The 22,859-nt window shown below is 31.2% G+C and overlaps 3 protein-coding genes and 1 pseudogene across 3 annotated transcripts; 2 read left to right on the top strand and 2 right to left on the bottom strand.

Moving 5' to 3' along the window:
• Positions 1-481, top strand: LOC11440099 (SKP1-like protein 1B; annotated as a pseudogene).
• A 1,719-nt stretch (positions 482-2,200) lies between these two features.
• LOC11444180 (uncharacterized) lies at positions 2,201-5,165 on the top strand. Its single transcript, XM_003610372.4, has 2 exons — positions 2,201-2,341; positions 3,025-5,165. Exon 2 carries the CDS (start codon positions 3,064-3,066, stop codon positions 4,612-4,614), a length of 1,551 nt encoding a protein of 516 aa, XP_003610420.1. The 5' UTR covers positions 2,201-2,341; positions 3,025-3,063; the 3' UTR covers positions 4,615-5,165.
• A 1,564-nt stretch (positions 5,166-6,729) lies between these two features.
• On the bottom strand, positions 6,730-7,785 carry LOC11444718 (uncharacterized). Its single transcript, XM_003610373.4, has one exon. It carries the CDS (start codon positions 7,492-7,494, stop codon positions 7,078-7,080), a length of 417 nt encoding a protein of 138 aa, XP_003610421.1. The 5' UTR covers positions 7,495-7,785; the 3' UTR covers positions 6,730-7,077.
• Positions 7,786-11,631: 3,846 nt separating this feature from the next.
• Positions 11,632-12,409, bottom strand: LOC11427121 (uncharacterized). The gene has a single exon (XM_039833850.1). The coding sequence runs from the start codon at positions 12,314-12,316 to the stop codon at positions 11,909-11,911; it is 408 nt and encodes a 135-aa protein (XP_039689784.1). The 5' UTR covers positions 12,317-12,409; the 3' UTR covers positions 11,632-11,908.
• Positions 12,410-22,859: the final 10,450 nt, after the last annotated feature.

Genomic DNA, 22,859 nt, shown 5'->3' on the forward strand with positions numbered 1-22,859 from the left:
ATGTCTTCAACCAATAAGATCACTCTGAAAAGTTCAGACGGCAAAACTTTTGAGGTTTATGAGGATGTGGCACTGGAATCACAGACAATCAAGCACATGATCAAGAAGAATAGTGGCAGCGACAATGAAATCGTTATTCTGAACGTTAAGGGCAAGATCTTGACGAAGGTTATTGAATACTGTAAGAAGCATGTGGAGGAAGCATGTGGAGGCTCGTTGGGAAGCTGAATTCGTTAAGGTTGATCGTAAGGTTAAGAAGCGTGTCGATGATCTCAAGGCTTGGGACGCTGAATTCATGAAGCAGGTTGATCAGGATACCCTTAACGATCTCCTTCTAGCTGCAATTTACTTGAACATCAAAGAATTGCTGGATCTTACTTGTCCGGCTATAGTGGAAGCTCGTAGGAGAGACACATTGTTTGTGTTTCTTATTCTTTTTGTTTCTTTGATGTTTTTTTTGTTTTGTGTTAAGAAGATATAAGGCTATTTGTTTTTTTGTTTTCTTTATCTTTCGGATTATTTGGGTTGACTTGTGTGTCTCTTCTGGTTTGTTAGACCTTTACTTAATTTTCTACTCTAAGATTACTGAATTTCTTTATCAAATTTACGATTAGCATAAACTATTCTTATTTATCGTGTTAGTATTATATTGCTATAGAACGATATCTTTGAGTTATATATAAAGTTTAATTGATGGCTCACACAACTCAGTTTATAAAATTGATTAAAATAGCCAATAAGTTTGATTATTTGGCAAAGAGTCGATCTTTTTGGTGTTAATCCTCCCATATTAGGGGAAAAGGGCATAACAATCCGGAGTTTGGCTGTGAGGTAAGGATAATCTGAACAAAAATTATACCATCCAAATCGAACCCTGGGTTCCTCCGAATAATTCATCCTTGGTGAAACTCATTAACCACTTCAACTCAATTGCTTGGTTGATAAAGAGTTGACTTATCAAGCCGTTGATTCAATTCTCGTTGCTTGCGTTAGGACCTTTTTATGGATGATTTGTAAATATATATTAGACGTTCACTTTACCTTGATGTTTGCCCTAACATTGATGAGTCCAAAGAGGTCAATCCACCTAGACTTTTGTAAAAAAAAAAAAAAACCATCTAAACTCTTTATTAGCATTTTTTTTTACTAAAATATATTTTCTTCGTTATTTATTTTATCTAGAATAAACCCTAATAATTTTGAAGAAGAAGTCATCCATGTAAGCAAATTTTTTTGAGTCACAGGCCACATGCCAGACACCGTATGTTTGGTTGAAGTTTGGATAGGAGGGATTGAGAGAAAAATATAGAGAAATCTTATACTTTTTATGGTGTGTTTTTTTGGGAATAAGATAGATGTCAAGTGTTAGTATTTAAGCTGACGAATGAAATTTATAATGTGTGGTAAAATTAACGGTTAAAAAATTTGGGTCTTGCTGACCAGTGCCCTCAGAGCAATGGTTAAGAAAATCAAAATAGTATATTTATGTTGAATTCAACAATGTTTTGACTTTTAAAAAGTCAAATTCTTCATTTTTCACTATTTTTCAATACAATATTTTAATTTTTATCATCTTAACCAATACCTTAAGAACATTCTTTAACATTTCCCAAAAAATTTATATGCTTGTAAGAAAAATTATCACCACAAAGTTATTTGTGTCAGTCAAATAAATTAGTGCTATAAGCTCGAAAATTGACTTTGTAAAATAAAGTTTTAGGCTATACTCGAGAGTTGAGTTTTGGAGAACAATGGTGGAAAGATTTAATCAAATATTAGGCTATGCTCGAAAATTAAAGATTTAATTTCTAAGTGTGACAATGTTGTTCAGTTTGTTGTTTGATTTTTTCCGTCTTGTTGCAACATTTATTCGGTTTAGATTAACATAATTCTTTTGTTTGGTGTCTATACAAATTTAATCAATAATTTTGACATCTTTAACGTCACATATTCGAAAACATGTGTATTAAGAACATTTTTATTTAGTCATATTTGTAGACATGTTGCCGTTTTTTGCTATAAATTTAAATCTTACGAGTTTGTTCAAAGATTGATAATTTTTTAGTTTTATCGACTTTGAAATCTGAAGAGACCGACTGATTCATCAATTGTAGTATTGCCCAACATTAATTTTGTTTTTCTTTCAAAAAAAATTAATTAATTTTGTTCTGAATAAAAGCCCAACATAATGTTGTTATTAGTAAATTTAACAATGTTTCATCGGTTTCGATTAAATAGCAACGAAGGAAACAAAATTGATCGTGTTAGATTTATTTATTCACCATAACAGAACCGCTACATTTCGTCTTCATCAACGTCTTTGAATTTCTGCATTCCATTTGTGAGTTTTCATTTATTTACGCTTCGCTTACGTAACCAATCTATCTATATATGCAATTTTCCTTTTTCTGTTCTTAAACTAGTTTGTGCATCTATCTATTACAAAAAAAGCTTGTTAAGATTGATCTTTTTCGGTAACATTATAATTGAATAATACAAAATCATTTTTCATTAATGAAAAAAGATTAATTTGTAAATTGTGAATTTCAAAATTCTTGATAATGTTTGTGAAAAAAGATTATTTCAGTAATTTTCTAGTACTTGTTATTTGATAGGGATTTTCCTTCTCTTTAACCAACAATTTTAACAGAGTTCATAGAAGAGAATTTAAGGAAAATAAGTTGTTTATATTTGATAGGACTTACCAATTTTAATCATTATGAATGGTTATCTGTAAAAGGGATACAATAATCAATCCCTTTTGTTATTGGGACCACCATAGCTGCCACTGTGTTTTCATTTTTACATGATGTAGCAGTTGTTTTGAACCAATTGATATTCTGTTTGCAGTCAACTAATAAAGCAGAGAACACTATAATGCATGTCATGTTTAGAACTTTATCACCTGAGTTTGCTGCTCATTTTGAGTCTAGGTGTTGTCACAACCCTTTAATTTTTATTTTTTTTTTACTTTCATTTTCTGTTCAAACAAATGCCATGATTTCTAGTTGTGATTTTTTTCAGAGATATATTTGTTTGAGACCTTCCGGTATCTTTTGAAAAATGAACCAACACAATCAAGGATTGGGCGTTCAATCAAGTGTTCCAATGAAAAGAAAACGTGGCCGGCCACGAAAAGAAGATAATGTAGTTCATGGAGTGCAAAAACCTGAGAATGTATTGAACTTCAATCAAACCGCTGGAACAACTAATAATTCCGATAGTGGTATGTTAGGGAAGACGGTCACCGGTGTCATTGAAGCAACTTTCAATGATGGATACCTTGTTAATGTTAAGGCGACAGATTCTGATTCTTTTTTGAGAGGCGTCGTGTTTCTTCCCGGACAAGTTATGCCAGTTACTGCAGAAAATGATGTGGCTCCCCATGTCCAAATGATCAACAGGACAGAGTTTCCGATTCCAATGCCAAACTCTCAAACAAATGAGGTACAAGTTATGCCTGATACTGAAGAAAATGTTGTGGTTCCGCATGTCAGCCAAATGATCAAGCAGATGTTTGCAATTCCAAAGCCAAACTCTCAAACCCATGTGGTTCAAGTTATGCCAGTTACTGCAGAAAATGATGTGGCTCCCCATGTCAACCAAGTGATCAACACGAAAGAGTTTCCAATTCCAATGCCAAACTCTCAAACCAATGCGGTACAAGTTATGCCAGATACCGAAGAAAATGATGTGGTTCCCCATTTCAGCCAAATGATCAAGCAGATGTTTGCAATTCCAAAGCCAAACTTTCAAACCAATGAGGTACATGGTTCTCTTCCCCCATTACAATCAATCAAGCCACAAATACCGGTGCCTTTGCCTGGAGAGAACGTGCTACCGACAGAGGTTCACTCCAGTATCTCAGTTCCACCAGGGATATCAGATGCTGAGCATGTGAATCAGTCTTCCTGTCTCAATTCAAAGATGGACTGTGATAAAACTGCTGAACAAAGTGATAAATTGCACGAACTCGATGCTTCCACTCAGGTAGAAGAATCTGGTGCAGCAAAAGAGTCAAGGCCTGCATCTGAAACCATGAACCTGTTTCCAACAATTGAAAACACTGATAAGCAGCTCAGAAATGAACAAGTATTTCCTTCTGTGAATCAGCTGAATGAGTTGGTTCATGATGATCCAAATAATTCAAATATTGAACTCAACTTGGTTATTGTATCTGCTGAACCTGAATCTATGCCATCTGAACAGATTAGTAAACCTGTTGAAAACTTTGTGGAGAAGCAGAACTTAGCAGAAACAAATGTACAAGAAGATTCAAATACAACTCTTGTTTCTATTGATACTTTGAGCAATGTTTATAATACCCCAAACTCAAATGGAAATCCAAGTACTGGCATTGCTAATATTCTGGAAATGGTACCGAATCAAGCAGTTGAGACTAAACAACCTGAATCCATGCAATCTGAACAGGTTGGTCAGTCTGATCCTTATGGTAACAAGCTTTCATCTGAAGGATGCAAGTTCATGGACAAGATTGATCCTCAAAACTGTAGCTCTCTTGGTGATGTTAATAGGGTGGATTTCAATCATCCGACTGAATCTTTAGTTGATGCTGGGCCTTCTGACAACCAGATTGGAGCAGGCACCTTATAATTTTGATTGCAACAAATTGGAGTTGTAGGATGAAGATCAAACAATTTACATTTCAACCTCATCACGGAGTTGGAATCTGATCCGAACTTTATATGTTGGCTCCAATTTTACAGACTATAGTGACTGCACTTATTTTACTGTAGCAAATCCATTTCCAAAATAAACAAGTATAGAGGGTATTTTTGTTTGGTGACCATATTATCGGTGCAAAGTATACACCTGCTTTGCAAATTACTAATCTCCTCCGAAAGGCCTGGATGTCCACCTTAAGTGAGGTCTCCCCTTCCAACCACCACGTCTCGAAAATGAGATTTTGCTTAAAGGATCCGAGTCCAGTTCCACCAAAACGAATTTAATGTTGGTAGTCTAGTAGTCGTTAGACTTGACATGTTATTGGAATTGAGTATTTTTCTTTTTGGAATGGTTATTAGAATTGAGTTGACATTAGTAGTTATAGTTTCCGGTTTTCTAAATTTTCTCTTTTAATAACATGGTAGTTTGCTCTACATTTTGTCGTTTGAGTTATTGAATTAAAGGAGTTTTCTCTTCAATATTAGTAGGATAAACACTATTATTCAGCATATTATGCTTAGCATATACATCTCTCTGCACATTGCATGGCGAAATCTAACCATAATCGATTTAACTCCTTTCATAGGTTATATGTAGAGGGAGTTACTGCTGCAACTAAGAATATTTTTTTGATAAAAATACAATTAGGAATATTTTGAATTATTATTGGCACTAAGCAACATTATTGTCATTATTCGATATTGTTGATGTTACCTGATTGTTGTCGCTTTCATCTGTGTTGGCCCTGACTGTAATCCATCTTACCCAGTTACCCATGATGTCAGAATACTTGCTATTGGTGGGAAAACATACTATTTGAATTATTGACTGAGATATAAAATATATATATACTAATACAAATGTGCATGCTATTCATTACTTTGTCAAATATGAATGTCAATAGATTAGATATTGTAATACAATCTGCCATAAGTTTGGACAGATGGACAGAGACTAGGCATCACTATCTGCATGTATTAATTTATGCCTGTTACACAGCTCTTGATATATTTACAAGTAAAATTTGTTGCTGCTTGATCTCGTTTGTTGCTTGTTATAGATCAAGATCGATCCGAGCTTTCTAAGGTGCGAGTAAAATCTTACCTGATATAGTTGCACACTGTCTTCTGAAAACCAAATTGGAGCAGGCACCTGAAAATTTAGAGTCGTTGGATGAAGATCGGACAATTTCCATTTAAACCTTACTACGGACTTGGAATCTGATCCGATCTTTATCTATCACTTCAATTTTGACGACTATAGTGACTGCATAAAATCCATGTCCAAAAAAAACTAGTTTTGTAGTCAATTGAAATAACATGGCTTTATAAATGTATGCCGTATAATTATTACCTGAGACAGATAATATAATATTAATAAAATGCGCATACTGTTTTTTATTTTGTTAATTACAAATGTCAAGAGATGATAATACAATTTGCCATAAGTTCGGAAAGTGACTAGGCAACATTATCCCCTGTTTTAAATTAAGCCTGTTGCTATGATTTATGAAGAAAGTTTAGTTTGTTACGGATTGATCTTGTTGCAATCAATAGAGCAAGACTGATTCGACCTATCTAAGGTGTGAGTCTGAAATTAGAATGGGAATAGACATTTTTTTTTAAAGGTATGGCATCATTAAGTTGACTGGTATGCATCATTTTTTTTAAAAGGAATAGACTGCAATGACTGGTAAATTTAACGATTGAACTAGGATATAAATATGAAATGATATATTTAATTAATATTTACTTTTTTTTTAATTAATATTGATGCTCATAAGATAGTAACAGTTATCAAGTTTTAGTCAAATAAGTTTTTAAGACATAAGCTAGAAACTAAAAAATGAATCTTGTTAAACAGACTCTATATATACTAGGAAAAATTGAATTAGTATTAGAGAATTTAAGACGAAAAGAATATATATATATATAATCAGTTTTTAATACAAGCTTACCTCTCAATCTTGCGTATTCTTCATGACCACTTTCACACTAATGAATGTACGTGGCAACTGAAAAAATAAAAATAAAAAACATTGTCTACTCAAGATATGATTTATATGATATAAATATATATAAATATTTTTGGTCGTGATTCACGAATAGATGTAGAGTACTACACGAAACACCTTTGTTTTGGTCCTTTTTTTTTTCGATCATCAATCTAATCTGGTTTGGGTCTTAACTAAAACTACGTACCGAATCAATGGATTTTACAAACGAAAAATATCATACACATTACACGATCACCTAACCAACCAACCTCTCCATATATTATATATGAGAAAATAACAAATGCTCAATCGACCCCTCAGCTAGCTAGCACCATTTCAGTACTGTGTAGTATGTTCTCATCAACTAAAGAACTACTTAACCTCTGACTCAGTAATTAACAACATTCAGGAATAGTCTCTAACACCGGTTTCCAGTGATCATGCTTGTTTGCAATTTCATGGTCTCTGGCTTTTATTAACCGATAAAGAACTTGTTCTGCAGAACCTAATTCATTCGTCGTCTTCTTCTTCATCTGCTTCTGTGGTTCTTGATTATTACTACTATTTTGAATAGCTCCCAATAATTCAGCCAGCTCTGACTTTGAAATCTTTAATGTTACCTTCCCACTTGCATCTCCAGAAGCTCTAAGCCTTTCTAATAGATCATTCTCTTTCTGAGGATGATCAAGATGAGCTTCATCAAACACCTTACTTGATGATGAACGACATGCCTTTGGCTTAGACGACTTCAAAGATCCCCAGTCTTCTCCACCAAACTCCATTGAAGGTGCTGCCCTGCAACAGTTTCCCATTTTCTTGATTACACTGAAGAATTAATTAGTTTGAAAATACTTAGTGTACTCTCTTAGTCTTAGATGTTATGTAGTATTATTAGAATATATGATCAAAGTTTGAAGTGGTGGAGATTTAATTCGATATATGTATTTATAGAGATGAAGGGAAAATTTAAGATATGGTTAGCTTAGCCGTAAAGGGTGTGTGTGTGGGGTGACATTAATTTGTTGACCATATAGTACATTAGCTTAGCCGTGTAATAAATGTGTGAAATGAAGCAAGAGAGAGAGGGGTAACTACTGATTAGTACCACCTTTAGGACTGTCTAATACTACCAAGTGCTGCTAAGTCCTAGTCCCCACACTCATGTGAATATGAACGCCACACAATCATATTCTCTTTCCGTTTTAAAATGAATGTCATTTTAAATTTTCAATACAACTTTAATTTTTCTCTTCTAACTCTACCCTAAAAAAATACTCTAACTTTTCTCTCCTACACAATTTTCCTTGCAACTTTAAGTTTGTCTTATTCTTATAAAGTAAGGTTATTTTAGTAAAATTGCTATGACATTTGACTACTTTATTTCATTCCTTAATCAATGTGCAATTGGCTAAAACGACATTCATTTTAAAACGGATGGAGTATTAATTAAGGATCTTGCTAACCAGTACCCTCAAGGTAATGATTAAAGGAATCTACAAATAAATTTTTTGTTTTGAAAATATAAAATGTTACTTTTTGATAAAATAATGATTACACAACTTTTTCATAAAAACTTATTTATTTTAGATACTTAACCATTGCTCTGAGACACTAGTTAACATTTTTCATTAATTAATTAAAAGAATATTATAATGGGGGTACATGGCTTGTCCTTTGCCTTAGAATTATCACCTCTACAAATGTTAATTTCTTTCTTTCTTTCTTTACAACCATATTGGTGCAAAGTTTTTATCGACGATGATTAATGTCCATCGAAAAACCTGACTTATCACTTTTGGTGAGGTGTTTATTCCAACTATGTTAGTTCGAAACAAAACCTTGTTTTGATAGGATCCGAGTTTAATTCCATCCAAACCAACACAATATTTGTAAGTGTATTTTAGTTTTAATCACATTGGTGTTCTTTTTCTTGTTCTCTCTTGAATTACATGATATAGTATTAGTAGTTGATAAGGACGTTTTAAATCTTGTATATTGAAAAATTGTATCATGCAGTACGTCATTAGCTAATTAATTACAAGATTAATTGTACACATGTTGATAGTAGAATCATATAAGAGCAAACCATATAAGAGTGGGATTTGGATTAATTTTCGCATTGGCCCCTGAGTATTGATTGAGATTTGCCATGATTCCTAACGAGGACTCATTATCCAGCTCAACTAACATGGTATATATTAATCAATGATCGTTTGTATGAACATAAAAACAAAAAAATCTTTAGCAAGTTTTCTATAAGAATTACAAAATAATAATTGAGGTTCATCACATATCGTTTAATAATGTATGTAAATCAGACGCGATTTCCAAGAAAAAAGGACAAAGACGAACCACCTTTTTCTGTCATAAATTATGTTTCTGTCGGAGCAAAAGCAAATTAGCAAAGCAATGAAGAATGGAAAGTTAAGATAACGACAAACAACTAAAGAAACATAGTTTCATTCTTTGAACGCTTTTTTGTTGTTTAAGAATTGATCCATGAAGATGTTTCCCACATGATGTGATTCTCTTTTCTCAAAGCAACAAATTGTAGTTAAGTCCTTCCTTGTATAAAACGTGGATTAATATGAATATCTACGTGCTCATGAATGGAATTAAAGTATCTGGATAGTTTAATTCGCAGTACTGTATTGATTTCTTGTATGAACAATATTTTTTGATGAACACAATTCACGGCGGTTTGAAACAACTTCATGTTCCTCAAATATGTGATGATGCAATAAATCTTATTAAATTGAAACATATACTTCTTTCTTTGCCTCATTTTATAAAGGGATCAACAGTGTTTTTTTTTTAAAGGAATCAACAGTGTTTTCTATGTACTCCTTCCATCTCTTGAACCAACTTGTGCGTCTTACCAACTATATTGCATTTTGTTATCCCACATAGTCGATCCCAAGCATCACAACCATGTAATATATATTTTGGTTTCCTATGTATTAAAAGAAAAATAAAGGGTTAATTACGTAAATAGTCCCTAAATATTTAGAATTTTATTTTTAGTCCATACAAAATAAAATCACACCTTTGAATTTCTTTAAAAAATTTCGTCAAAATTTTTAGTCCCTGTAAAATTTTCCTTCAACACTTTTAGTTCCTATAAAAATAATTTGTCAACATTTTTGCTCCCTAAAATGCTAAAAAAAATATCACAAGGACTTAAAAAATATTTTTTTATTTTATAGGGACTAAAAACAAAATTATAAATATCTAGAGGAACCACTTACTTAATTAGTCAAAAATTTAATAGCGTTCTACACTTGCGTCCTACATCCTGTTTTATTCAAAGCCTTTCTATTTCCTTTTTCTTTTGTGATATTGTCAACAATAATTTCTTTTATATATCTATAAATAGTTGTTCGAGTCTTTTAACAATTAAACTAATTCATTGTTGGTTCAAATATCGTGTTTTTTCGATCAAGTAGTTTTGTTGCTAAATTCATACATTTTAAATATGAAGAAGTGAGAAATTTGAGGTACGAATCTCAGTTGCGGTGGTAGCTACCAACGGAGCTACATGTATGAAACCAAATAATATTTTTTTTTTCTTCAAATAACAACTCGCTTAACTATTAATTGAAAGATTGAGTACTGCTACTCTCAAAATTTCAAATTTATCGTAGAAATTGTCTTTAAATAATGCATATATAGTTATAATATTTATATGCACAAAATCTACAACAATACCAAAGTCTTTGTTGATATAAATAAAATATTCACTTGCATAATTGCATAGATTAATTATTTCAAGTTGAATAAAACCGTAATTAATAACAAATATATTTTTCAAGAAATTTAATATTGTTGCATTTCCATAATTTAATTTGAACTCATGATAATCTTTGATTAAACTTAAAAAAATCCATTATCATCTCTTCCACAGTAAAACCAGAGTATACACATTCTTCTTCATTTTGTCTACCACTCTAGACAAAACGCTATTCAATTATATATAAATGTGCCTCCATCAATCTTCTTAACCAATCAAAAGCATACTTTTGAAGTAGTTTCTTTATTTTTCTTGGTAATATTTAATGTCAAACGATAGGTATCTATTTGTCCTAGGTGAGTGGTGACTACAAGTATTTTCCAAATATTCGCTTCTAATTTTTATACAATATTAGTTCCCTTTGCGTTTGGTCATCAATGACAATGATGAGCGCAAGACTAGTATAATCAGTACGATAACACAATATAAAAAGGATAAAATAACGTTCACGGATGAGTCTCAATCCATTCACAATTGGTGTTAAATATAACATAACATATTTACACATTCTATAATTCTTTGTAGGAAGCGAATTGAATTGAATTGAAAGTTTTTGTCAAGTAAACCAAGTCTATGAAAAATCATAAAAACTTTTAAACCTATTTGAGGGCTTGCTAATTCAGCAGATTAAGTAGTGCCAGTTGATTTCCACAAAATTGTTGAATGATCATATTATTATTATTAGACAACTTCTACGATACACTCACATATTTTAGTGTACCGGTACTTTTGTTCCACAAAATTTATAAATTAATGATCATTTATATGAAATAAAAAGCTATTTGTCCATATTTATATTTTAGAAAAATTATTTCATAAGAAAAAACATGATTTCATTGTTTATAAAGATCATATTAAAAAATTTACATTTTGTCATACAAAATAATCAATATTCATTGTTATGAGTAATAAAAATTCGTAAAAATTAAATTTTATTTCGTCGAAGCTTTTGGTGAATAAAATTTAATTATTATAGTTGCCAATGATAGAAAATAATTATTATTATGCTTAGGAGAGGGAATATCAATCTGCATCTTATAGTGTTTTGCAAAATTAGTAAGAACGTATAAACGTGTCAAATTATCCCAAACATATTTAGTAATATTATTATATTTTTCAAGTTGCATTCCTAACATAATTATTGATCCAAGTAAGGATCTTAAAATTATTAACATCTCGTGTGTTTTCAAACCCTTCACATATTTCACCGCATATTTTTTTATCTTTAGGGTTAGCGGAGGTAGGTTAACGTTCCACTTTTTTTTGGTCACATATATAGCTCGGATAAGAATAATTTTATCCATTGAGTTGAAATTATACTAAGTACAACTTGAAACTATTAACAAAATGTGCATGGTCGTACGTTTTAATTCTCACCAGAAACACACTTAATTAACAACTAAACTAATAATATAACCTTAAAAGTTAATTAACATTCATTCAGGAATAGTCTCTAGAACTGGTTTCCAGTGATGCTCATGGTCTTTGGCTTTCATTAGCCTAAATAGAACTTCTTCTGCAGAAGCTAATTCCTTTTTCTTCTTCATCTGCTGCTTTGGCTGTTGATTACTACTATTAATATTATTCTGTTGTATCGCTCCCAATAATTCAGCGAGTTCGCTCTTTGAAATCTTCAACGTCACCTTCCCACTTGCATCACAAGAAGCTCTAAGCTTTCCTAATACATCATTCTCCTTCTGGTGATGATCAAGACTAGCTTCATCAAACACCTTGCTTGATGATGGATATGGCTTTGTCTTCCTTGATTCAGGTTTAGACCTCAAAGATTCCCAGTCCTCCCCAACCCACTCCATTGAAGATGATGGTTTGCAACAGTTTCCCATTTTCTTGATTACACACAACAATAATTAAGCAGTAGATTATTTTTCTATGATGTCTCTTAGAACTGGATATGAAGAATGATAAAAAAATTTGTTAAAGTTGTGAGGATGTTTAATTTGATATATATGTATATATAGGGGGTGATGTGAGAGAAATGGATATGAAGGGAAAATTTGACATGAGTTTGATTAATAGCGATTGGATTAATTAATAAATGATTAGTTAATTAATTAAATTAATATTCCTCGCTCTCTTGTGACGGCAAATAGATTGGGTCTCATCTCATATCATCTGATGTTCATTCATTCGTGTGCATGGCAGCCGTAAAGTGTGTGTAATTTGTTGACCATATAATATAATAAATAAATTAGTAATATTACTTGGCTGTGTACTATGAATCTTGGTCGCCACTTGCCAGGCAATGTGTGAAATCAAGAGAGACCAGAGAGGTAATCAGTTGCCTAATGTACTGCTACTAATTTGTGAGTGTGAATGCGAATGCACACATATAGGCCCTAATTGGACATCATTAATATTTTTCAAATAAGATAATAAGGATAAAATTGAGAGAGAAATTAATGAACTACAAACTTTAAACTATAAGCTACTCCCTTTGTTTTTAATTATAAACAAATTTGACTTTTTAGGTTCATTCAATTAATGATGTATGTTGTTTATATTATGGAGCACATACATAATTAATTGAATGAACCTAAAAAGTTAAATTTGCTTATAATTAACAACGGATGGAGTATTTGAATTAATTTACTAAAATAAACAATAACTAGCTAATGAGTGTTCACGAGACACTTTTTAAGACCTTTAATAATAACTTTAAAAAAAAAATATGAGTAATCAATACATTTAAAATCGAAGTATTTGACATTTTTATATGATAACAAAATAATTAATGATTTTTTTAGGGATAATCATATAAACTTATAACTAATTTATATGTTTTCCTGAATGGGATTTTTTTTTTGAAAGTATCTAAAGGTGTATAAGCTAATTTATTTATTTATTTTTGAAAGTTTTTTTTATAAAAAAAATTATTTTTTAAAGTTATTAGCTAATTTATTATGGTTGCCAAGTCGTCCCAATGTTTTTTTTTTTTAAGGGAATAGTCCTGTAATGATATTCATGGTAATAATTAATGGGGGTAATATAATTATTTTGGTCACAATGAGTTTATACAATAGTCTCTCAAATAGGACAGTCTGAACGCGTCAAAAAAGTTGTCAGGGGTTGTACAAGGAATGTGCCCCACGCAATTTGCCAGGAGCTAAAGCCCTGGCATGGTTATTTGCGATGACCTGAATTGCTGGGAATTTTGCTCCTGGCAAACGTCCAATTGACAAAGCTTTTTGCATTTTGTCAGTGCTTCTGCCCCTGACTAACTACCAGATTTCTTGTAGTGCTGATTATGCACTTCGTTAGTCAAAATGGTCATTTACATTAAAATACTTCGTTAATATTGCCATATTAATCCTTTAATGTAATTATTTATTGTCATATTAGTCATTTAATAAAAGTACTTACTTATTTTGATTTCAGTCCTTGTATGAAAAGAATTATTATGAGTATTGAGAGATTATTTTAACGTCAGAGATTGTTTTGATTAACAAAGTGCCGAATCAAAAACAATTTTAAAATTTTGATACATTGAAAAACTATTTTGACTGCTCCTTACACATTCAGAGATCAAAATGACTATTATCCTTTAATTAACAGACACGGGAGAATATTGTACATGAGATTTTGGCTTGTCAATCTCCTCATGTGTGTACAGTACTAATGATAGTTTTCTTGCATTTGATTTCATGGTCCTCGACATGCATGCCATTACTACTCTAAAAAAAATCATGAGAATGTTGTTTTCTTTGTTAAATAGTTTAATAGTTAGAGATTTGTACGTTAATTTAAATAAGTGAAGAATTACCACCATAAGAAAATAAGTTGAAAATTTGACATTTCGATTCCGCTCTTATATACTATATTGTCTCTACCAACTAAATTATACTATCAATGACTACTTTTAATATGATTTTATTGAAAATTTGTTAGATATATCATATTTTGTTCTTTTTAATATTTTCTTTATGAGTGTCATTTGTATACATGATTAATATACAAAAGTTATACATATATATTTAATGATGTGCTGCTACAATTTTTTTTTGAAACGACAAAATATTATTAACCAAGCCCGTGCAAGAAGCACTAATAAACTCGGATGAAAAGAAAACAAACAAGGGAAATTGATTGCCACACAAACATCAGCTCGAACAAAAACCCTTTAAAAACCATCCTTAAACAATTGGAACAACCCAAAACGAGTGATGACACAGGCATATACCTATAACAAAGCACAATCATACCCTTGCGTCACCCCTAACAACCTATCCTGCTAAAAAATAAAAACAAATGAATAGTATCTGTGAAGTTTACGACAGATGTAAACTTAGTTTTTCTTTTTTGACCAATAAAGTACCATGAGATCTTTAGCAATCTATAAAATTACTAAATAATTAACGATCTTAACATATCGTATAGATTTACGTGAATAATGTGAATCGCGTGTGATTCCATGCATGAAAAAAATAGTACAAAAGATGAAATGCCTTTTGCTTTGTCATTGATCATATTTTATGCAAATGCAAATGAATGAAGAAGGAAAAGTTAAGACAACGACAACAGCTAAATAAAGATGAGTGAGGTTAATTAGTACAACACTGATAAATATATGGTGCGTTCTGTTATTAGCAGCTAGCGCTCTATTCGAATATAAGTCGGTGCAACATGTCGATTTATATGTAAATTATATTATTATCGTGATGAAATTAAAGTTTCTGTATAGTTTGAATTCACAGTGGCATACATTAACGTACTTCATAGAATGATTTTGTTACGAGTATTTTTTTTTTTGTAAATTGCTCTGGTATACATACAAAAAATCTTACACTGCTTGATTTGGAAGGTAAAAGTAGTTTAAAAAACTCTCATATTGTTCAACTCAATAATATATCTTTTTTGGTTTAAAGAGAGAAGAATTGTCCCGTTTTAGTCAAGTTTAAACACGCTTACGCTTAATCAAGTTTGAGGGGGTGCAAGGTGCTCAAACAAGCCGGGCCTTCAAAAGCTATGTGTCTTCGAAAAAATTTACTCTAATACCCACCCCCACTTAAATAAAAAATATATATATTACTTCTTTACACGTTTGAGTTTTTTGTAGACTTTAGTTCTCTTATCTGGACATAAATTTGGTACTATCAAACCACTACCAATTGGTATAATGACTTAATCAGTCAATTTGAAAAGCTATTTCATAGAAAGAATCACAACAATCATTTCTTTTTTTACATAAATCATTCGTTTTCCCTTTTCCCGCAACGGATAAGTAATAAATCCAAATGACACTGTTAGTAAATTCTACCTCTCTTTCACTTAATTTTTTTGTATTTCGTTTCATGTTTAGAAGCTCTTTTGATCCTGATTTTTTAATAAAGCTTAGCTACACAAAAAAATTGTGTTTTTATTTTATTGGGGACCTATTTTAAATAGAGAGCCGAGCCTCATATTTCATAGGGACGGCTCTGGTAATAGTCTTTTGTCTAATTCCTCCATTGAAGTTGAAGACTGTGTTGAGCTTTTATGTTTTAGGCTTGCACTTTTTTTTTAGGTTTTGTTTGAGAGTTTGGAGGAGAGAAAAAGGAAGAGCTTGAAAAGAAAAAAAAAAAAAAAAAAGGAGAAATGCAAAGAATGGGGAGCTCCGGAAGGGTGATGATGGTTTCGAGGGTTTAATTTTTTTCGTAATACAAAATTCCTTTAATTGAGAAAGCTTAAAAATTGTATTAAAGAATGGTTTTGGAGGATTTAGGTAAAAAAAATTTGACAAAAGGTAAAAATTTTAAATACAATATGTATTGTTATAATACTACTCACAAAATTAAAAAAGTATATTCTTTTACCATTCAATAGAAAAATAGACTCTCAAAAAATTTGATTTTTTTTTCTATTTTTTCCTATAATCTCATCCTCCAAAACTCTCCCCTCTCTTTTCACCAAACTCCCAAACAAAACATTAGTGATTTATTTTCTTTGTCATTATAAAATAAAATCACTAAATTTCATCGATGATTTTAGTTTTTTAATATCAAAGTCTGCTACAAGACAAGTATATATCTGCTACAAGACAAATAAGTATATATATAGTAGTCAAATGCAGAGAAAATCTAAAACAAGAAAAGGTAAACCCTGCCTCAAACCAAAGTCAGAGACCAGATACATTCTTTTCTTTACCATTCTAGTCAAAACGCTATTCGCCAGGTGCCTCTATCAATCTTCTTATCCAAATTGAAACGGTAGATTTTTTTTTTTTTTTTTTTTTTTTTTTTGTGATTATGCTTGTTTGTCGAAACATAGGTATAATTATTCGTCTTTGATGAAGTATTTTCCAAATTTCTATTCCATTTTTATAGTATTATTTTCCTTTCATGCAGTGGTCATCAATGATCAGCGCAATATTAGGTAGAATTAGTCCAATTACACAATATGAAGAATATAAAATAGAGTTTATCAAAGTATAACCAAATTCAGCACGTTTTTCTCATGTTTTTAATATAAATCTTTGAGATTTGTCTTTTTTTTTTTTTTTTTAGTTTGATTTAAGGTGCCGTTTAGCAATAGCATGCACCCATATATGTATTGGTCCATAAAGAGATTTGTCTTTTTCTATTAACCATATAATTCTGCACAATATGAAGAGGGTGTTTTTAGAGCTTGTATGGTTTAGGATATTCTACGCTTCTTAAGGTCCATTCATCATACAAACAGAGAAAAAGGGACTCGGGAGTTTCTACATTCTTGAAAATAATCTCTTAGAGCCTCCAGAGGGGAGAAATTTATTTTTAATATTTAAATAAATCTTATGTACACATTATTTATTTATAATTTTTAATAATAGTAACTAATAAAAACTTAATCTCTTCAACACATCACTTTAAACAAATTTCTTAAATATGATCCGTTAATCATGTATATCAATAACTCTATCACTATGTTTTTTAGTGGATAGAGTTATTGATATAGATGATTAGTGATAGAGTTATTAATATTAAAAAGATGTTGAATCCGCGAGTTAAGAGAATGCTTATTTGAGACCCTCTACACATTAATGACTCAAAATTTTCCTCACTAATAACGGTACCTAATAGATATCGATGATTATGGATTTAGGTACCACCATTTTGGGTGATCTTAACATTTTATTTTTGAGCATCAATATACTTACATCCTCATACATGAATGGGAAGTATGCCTATCACCTCCTCGCATTTTCTTAAATAAAAAACACATTTAATAAAATAGGCCAAAGAGGCTGTGCTTCTCTAGGGACTAGGGGCAAAGTGGGCTACGGCCCACCCTGAATAAAAATATGACTATTACTTTTTCCACCCTGCTGCCTCCTTTCGCACCCTGCAAAATTTACTAAAATACCCCTGATTCGGATTACATAATCCGGATCAGATTGTTAGTGATTTTCGGAAACAGAAATCCGGACAAAATGTTATGTAATTTGATGTGTCTTCCTTTGATGTCAAGGGTCTTTGTTGACTGTTATATAGCCCCACACAAGCTGCAATGCATTGCAATTGCAGGGTTCCTATGAACGGTCAATAATGACCATGACACCATCGACACCCCTAAAAAACTAAAAAACATTTGACGAAAATGTAAGAAAAGAGGTGAAGTGAAGAATGAAGGTATTTGTTGAAGATGAAAGCCTATTTATAGCCTAAAACAAGTCATAGGTCATTAATACAATCAATGATAACGTGTTAGTGGTTGTTGTAACCGTCCAAACCCACATTAATGGATTTGAATCTTTTCGAATTTTACATTCCGGAACGCCCTTAGCCCTGCAGGAAGTGTCAACTTTTCCCTCTTTCACCACCATTATCACATTAATCCGGAAAATATATTCCGGAAATAGATGTGCATTTCAGATTTTATATTCCGGAATGCATCAGTCATGGCCGGTGGTCTGCATCACACGTTTTTGTTGGTGGTCAAGTCAAAAAACTGGTAAAACGCGTTTTTTGACTGCATTTATGGCCTCCCAACCGTTCTCACCCCTCCCTATAAATAGCTTTCCAAACTGCACCATTTCTCACATCATCCTCTCCCACCCTCTCCTCCTCTTCTTCCTTCTACAACCATGGTTTTCCATCGTTGGCCTTTCATAGATAAGGGCCTCATTGAAAACTTTCAGGGTTTGTATGAACGGTCAATGAGGATGGAACCGCGCTGCAACGAAGCGCGGTTCATCTGAGGGACATGTGGGTCAGTGTGGTTCTTAGCTTGGCCTGCCTGGGCGTAAATTTGTGCACCCCCACCTCCCTCAGGGGCATTGTTCTCTTCTTCCATCCTCCTCCGGTTTTCCTCCAATAGGCAAACTATTGGTATGTCCCATCACATACCAGTGGTTAGGCTCTTACGAGATTAGAATTAGGCTCATAGGAGATTAGAAATAGATTTAGGATTTTATGTAGTAAGCTTGAAAATTATTGTAATGTATTGTTCATATATTAATAAAATGAGTTGTTTTTATGTTTGTGTCTTTTTATTGCTGTTTTTTATTTCATTTGCATTTTATTTTATGAATTTTGAAGATTAAAATTGCAAAAGTTCTGGTAAAACATTATTCCGGATTTTCAAATCCGAAAACATCTGCAAAATTCTAACAATGCAATCCGGAAAACGAAATCCGGACCAGGGGTAAAATTGAAAAAGTAATAGTCTAAAAATATCATGATTACGGGTTTCAAATTATATAATCTGAAATATGCTTATATATTAGAAACAACCTGAATCTCTCTTATTTCAACAGTTGCGAATTTTGCTTTTAAAAACAAAGTAAAAACTGATAAAACATGTCAAATAAAATATAAAAGTACCACCAAAAAATTCTAAAAATTAAATAAAGCTAATTCAATTTTTATGAGAATATGAAAAATAAAAAAAATGGAAAATTGGTCTAAATGACGAAATTTTGGATTTTAAGGGGCGGAGTCTCAATCCTTGATTTTTTTATTCTTCTGGGAAAGTTTCGGATCAATATGATCAAATAGCACGAAAACCGAATTTTTGACTGAGAACAACAAACAATAACCTTAAACAGAAAGATAAAATTTAGGAAGATTAATATAGTCTTTAAACTGACTATCCATATTACAAATACACTCAGAATTTATATAAATACACTTCGGATTAACATACGAAGTATGACGTATTTTCTTCTCAAGGATTAGTTTCGATTAAGCCATCCACAAATTTATGTGTTTCCATACATTATTACACTCTTTACTTCCCTCATTAATAATAATCAAGTTTGGCTAGAGGTATAAGTTAACTCAAATTTTAAAGAGGCTGCTTATGCAATTTGTGATGAGAGTTTGATTCTAATATAACACTCAATTAGTTAAATGCCCCCAATCATATTATATTTTCATAACAGGTTTAATTAATTGCAAATATATTTGGTTCCTTACTTTTAGTTTAGATTTTCATTTGATCTCTTAGGTTTAATAAGTTTCGATTTGATCCTTTACATCATTCATGTCAGCATAACATCCTCAAAATTATTCATGTGTACGCTTCTCTGAGCCACGGACATTTTAAACATAATTTTAACTAAAAAGACTAATTTATTGTAACTTTAATAACACAAGAGATCAATTTAAAACTTTTTTAAATATAGGATACCAACTTTAAACTAAATATGCAATTAAGCTTATATATAATATTATAGCAATATGAATTTTCATAACAGAAGTTTTATGATTTAGGCTAAACACGGATTTTGGCAGTTTCTAGGTTGTGTTTGATTTGTTCTTAAAAGTCGACATAGTAGTGAGTCATATTTTTGTTTAAATCATTGCACTTGTAAAATTTGTCGTGTGTTGTTTGGCTAAACAATGTGGATGATCAGCTAATATGTGGGATTATTTTCCCAGAGTGGACCATTCCATATGCCAAATGATCCAATTACACCAAACTCTCAACACATACCCTAATTCGAACCGTAACTATTAGGCAGAGTTTGTCATTTAGGTAATCTGTAAGATGTTGATCTCTTGGTTTCCTAATTGCTGTTTATATTGAAAAATAACTGACGCAGCACGGAAGTGTAGGTTAGCAAGCGTTAAACCTAGATTGAAATAAACAAATTTGCAAGTATTTAAAAACATAAGACTATACTAATAAATATCCTTAAGGTACTTAACCAAGTGTCCTTAACACATTTGTTAAAGATTAAATTTTATTTTTTTTATAAATTTTATGTAAAATATGTTTATTTTATATAATCTTTCTAACAAGTGCTCTTATATTTGCATTTCTCAAAACATAAAATGTTGTTTAGAAGTTATCTTCCAAATAATTTATATATGAGTAAATTACACTCCTCTCTCCTCTTATGTTAAAATATACACTCCATTTCCCTCTTATTCAAAATATATCAGAAATTTTTTCACTCCCATCCCCTAAGAGAAGCTTGAATTACATTCCCCTCCCCCTTATGTTAAAATCTACACTTTACTCCCTCGATATTTACTTTTTATTTCTAATAAGCTAGAAAAATAATAATAGTCTAACACACTTCGGAAAAAAATAGTATTGCATGTCTATTTTAATATAATAAAAAATTGAATACATTTTTTTCGCTATTTTTAATTCACAATTTCATTAACATGTACTTTTTTAACCCTATTATAACCCAAAATAAAATTAAAATATGTGAAAAATTACTAAAGACAATAAATCATGATTATTTAAAAGTTAATTTTATACTCTAAATTATCAAATCAATAGAAAAATATTTAAATTTAATTATCATTGACATTTCAATTATAAAGAAGTGAATTAATTTTTCTTAAATGATGATTCAAAATTAATATATATCATAAAAATATTTATTTATCTTAAAATAGATTAAAGTGTAGTGCATATTAAATTATTAAGGGAGGGAGTTGTAATTCAAGAATCTTATAAGGTAGGAGAGTATAAATTTTATTTTTCAAGGAAGGACAGTGCATATTTTAACATAAGAGGAGATATGAGTGTAATTCAAACATTTTGAGGGGAGGAGAGTGTAATTTACTCTTTATATATTCGTGAGTGCAAAAAAGCAACGATCTTTGGCTAATTTGTAGTAGCCTTTATCGAATGTCTTCCACTCTTCTTTATGAAAAATAGTCATAATTCTTTTTTGGCAAAATTACACGATTAATCCCTTAACTTTATTTTAGGTAACACTTTCGTCCTTTATCTTTTTTTGTCACGATTTAGTCCTTTATTTTATAAAATGACAATATCTTATCATTTTTTATGAGATTTTTTCAAAGAAATTTGATTTTCTAGGCTTGTATAATGAAGATTTGCGTTTGCCTATGAGTTTGATGATTTTTTTTTTTGGAGTTTTTGATTTTTTTTTTCAAAAAAAAGGATAACTATGTTGTTATTTTATAGCATAAAGGACTAAACCGTAACAAAAATAAATAAAGGACGAAAGTATTACTTAAAATAAAGTTAAAGGATTAATTGTGTAATTTTGCATTTTTTTTTCATCGTAATATTTTGATATTTTTTAATTTGAGAAAAAGGACAGTGCTCACTTATGTGGGTCCCACCCACACAGACCTAAACGTAAGTAATTCTGAACCGCTCAAGGTGCCCTTCTCTCTAATGTGAGGATTTTGATTTTAAAGATGCTTTTTGCTAAATGAAGTGGGATTAGTTTAGCTATAATCATCACTGAAACCTTCCCAAAACCATCAATTATATGTCCACATTGTTAGTTCAATTCAGTGTCTTTGTCTTCATTATCTTTCAACCATTTTCCCACATATATATCTACAACTACAATACAACCTTATTTTCGCAAAAAATTACAACCTGTCATTGTGTGCTCACGTGGCACTGGAACATCAATAGGCCCACGTTTTACAAGAATCTTACACGTGTTAGCATGCCACTGACGCACGTGGACCGTGGGATATCTATTAGATGCATTTGAATGACATAGTCACATATACGACACTATCCCTATTTTATAATTGCATGCTTAGTAAGAAAAACTGACTTGAATATGGATGTATTTTCTCTACTCTACGATGTATGTATGCATGTATGTATGGATTTGTTATACTTCAATTGTGTATGTTTAAGCAACTCATATGGTGATAAAACTCTACGACTATATAATATTACTTAAAATTCTATGATAAAACTCTTGTTAGAGATGCTCTAAGGTTTTTTGAAAAAAGATGCTCTAAGGTTGATGTAGACTAGACTATTACCCCTATAAGTCGGTTTGAATTATTTCTATCCCTAACTAGTGTTAGTATATATCATTAAAGTAAAAATAAAAATAAGTAAAAGCATCACAGTTTCCATATGTCGAAAATAAATTTATCTTCTCTAAGAAAATACTGATATGTACCCGAAGGGCGTAAGTTTAAGTTAATGAACTAATTATCACCATAT

This window comes from Medicago truncatula, chromosome 4, assembly GCF_003473485.1.
Source record: "Medicago truncatula cultivar Jemalong A17 chromosome 4, MtrunA17r5.0-ANR, whole genome shotgun sequence".
In the NCBI taxonomy this organism is placed as follows: Eukaryota; Viridiplantae; Streptophyta; class Magnoliopsida; order Fabales; family Fabaceae; genus Medicago; species Medicago truncatula.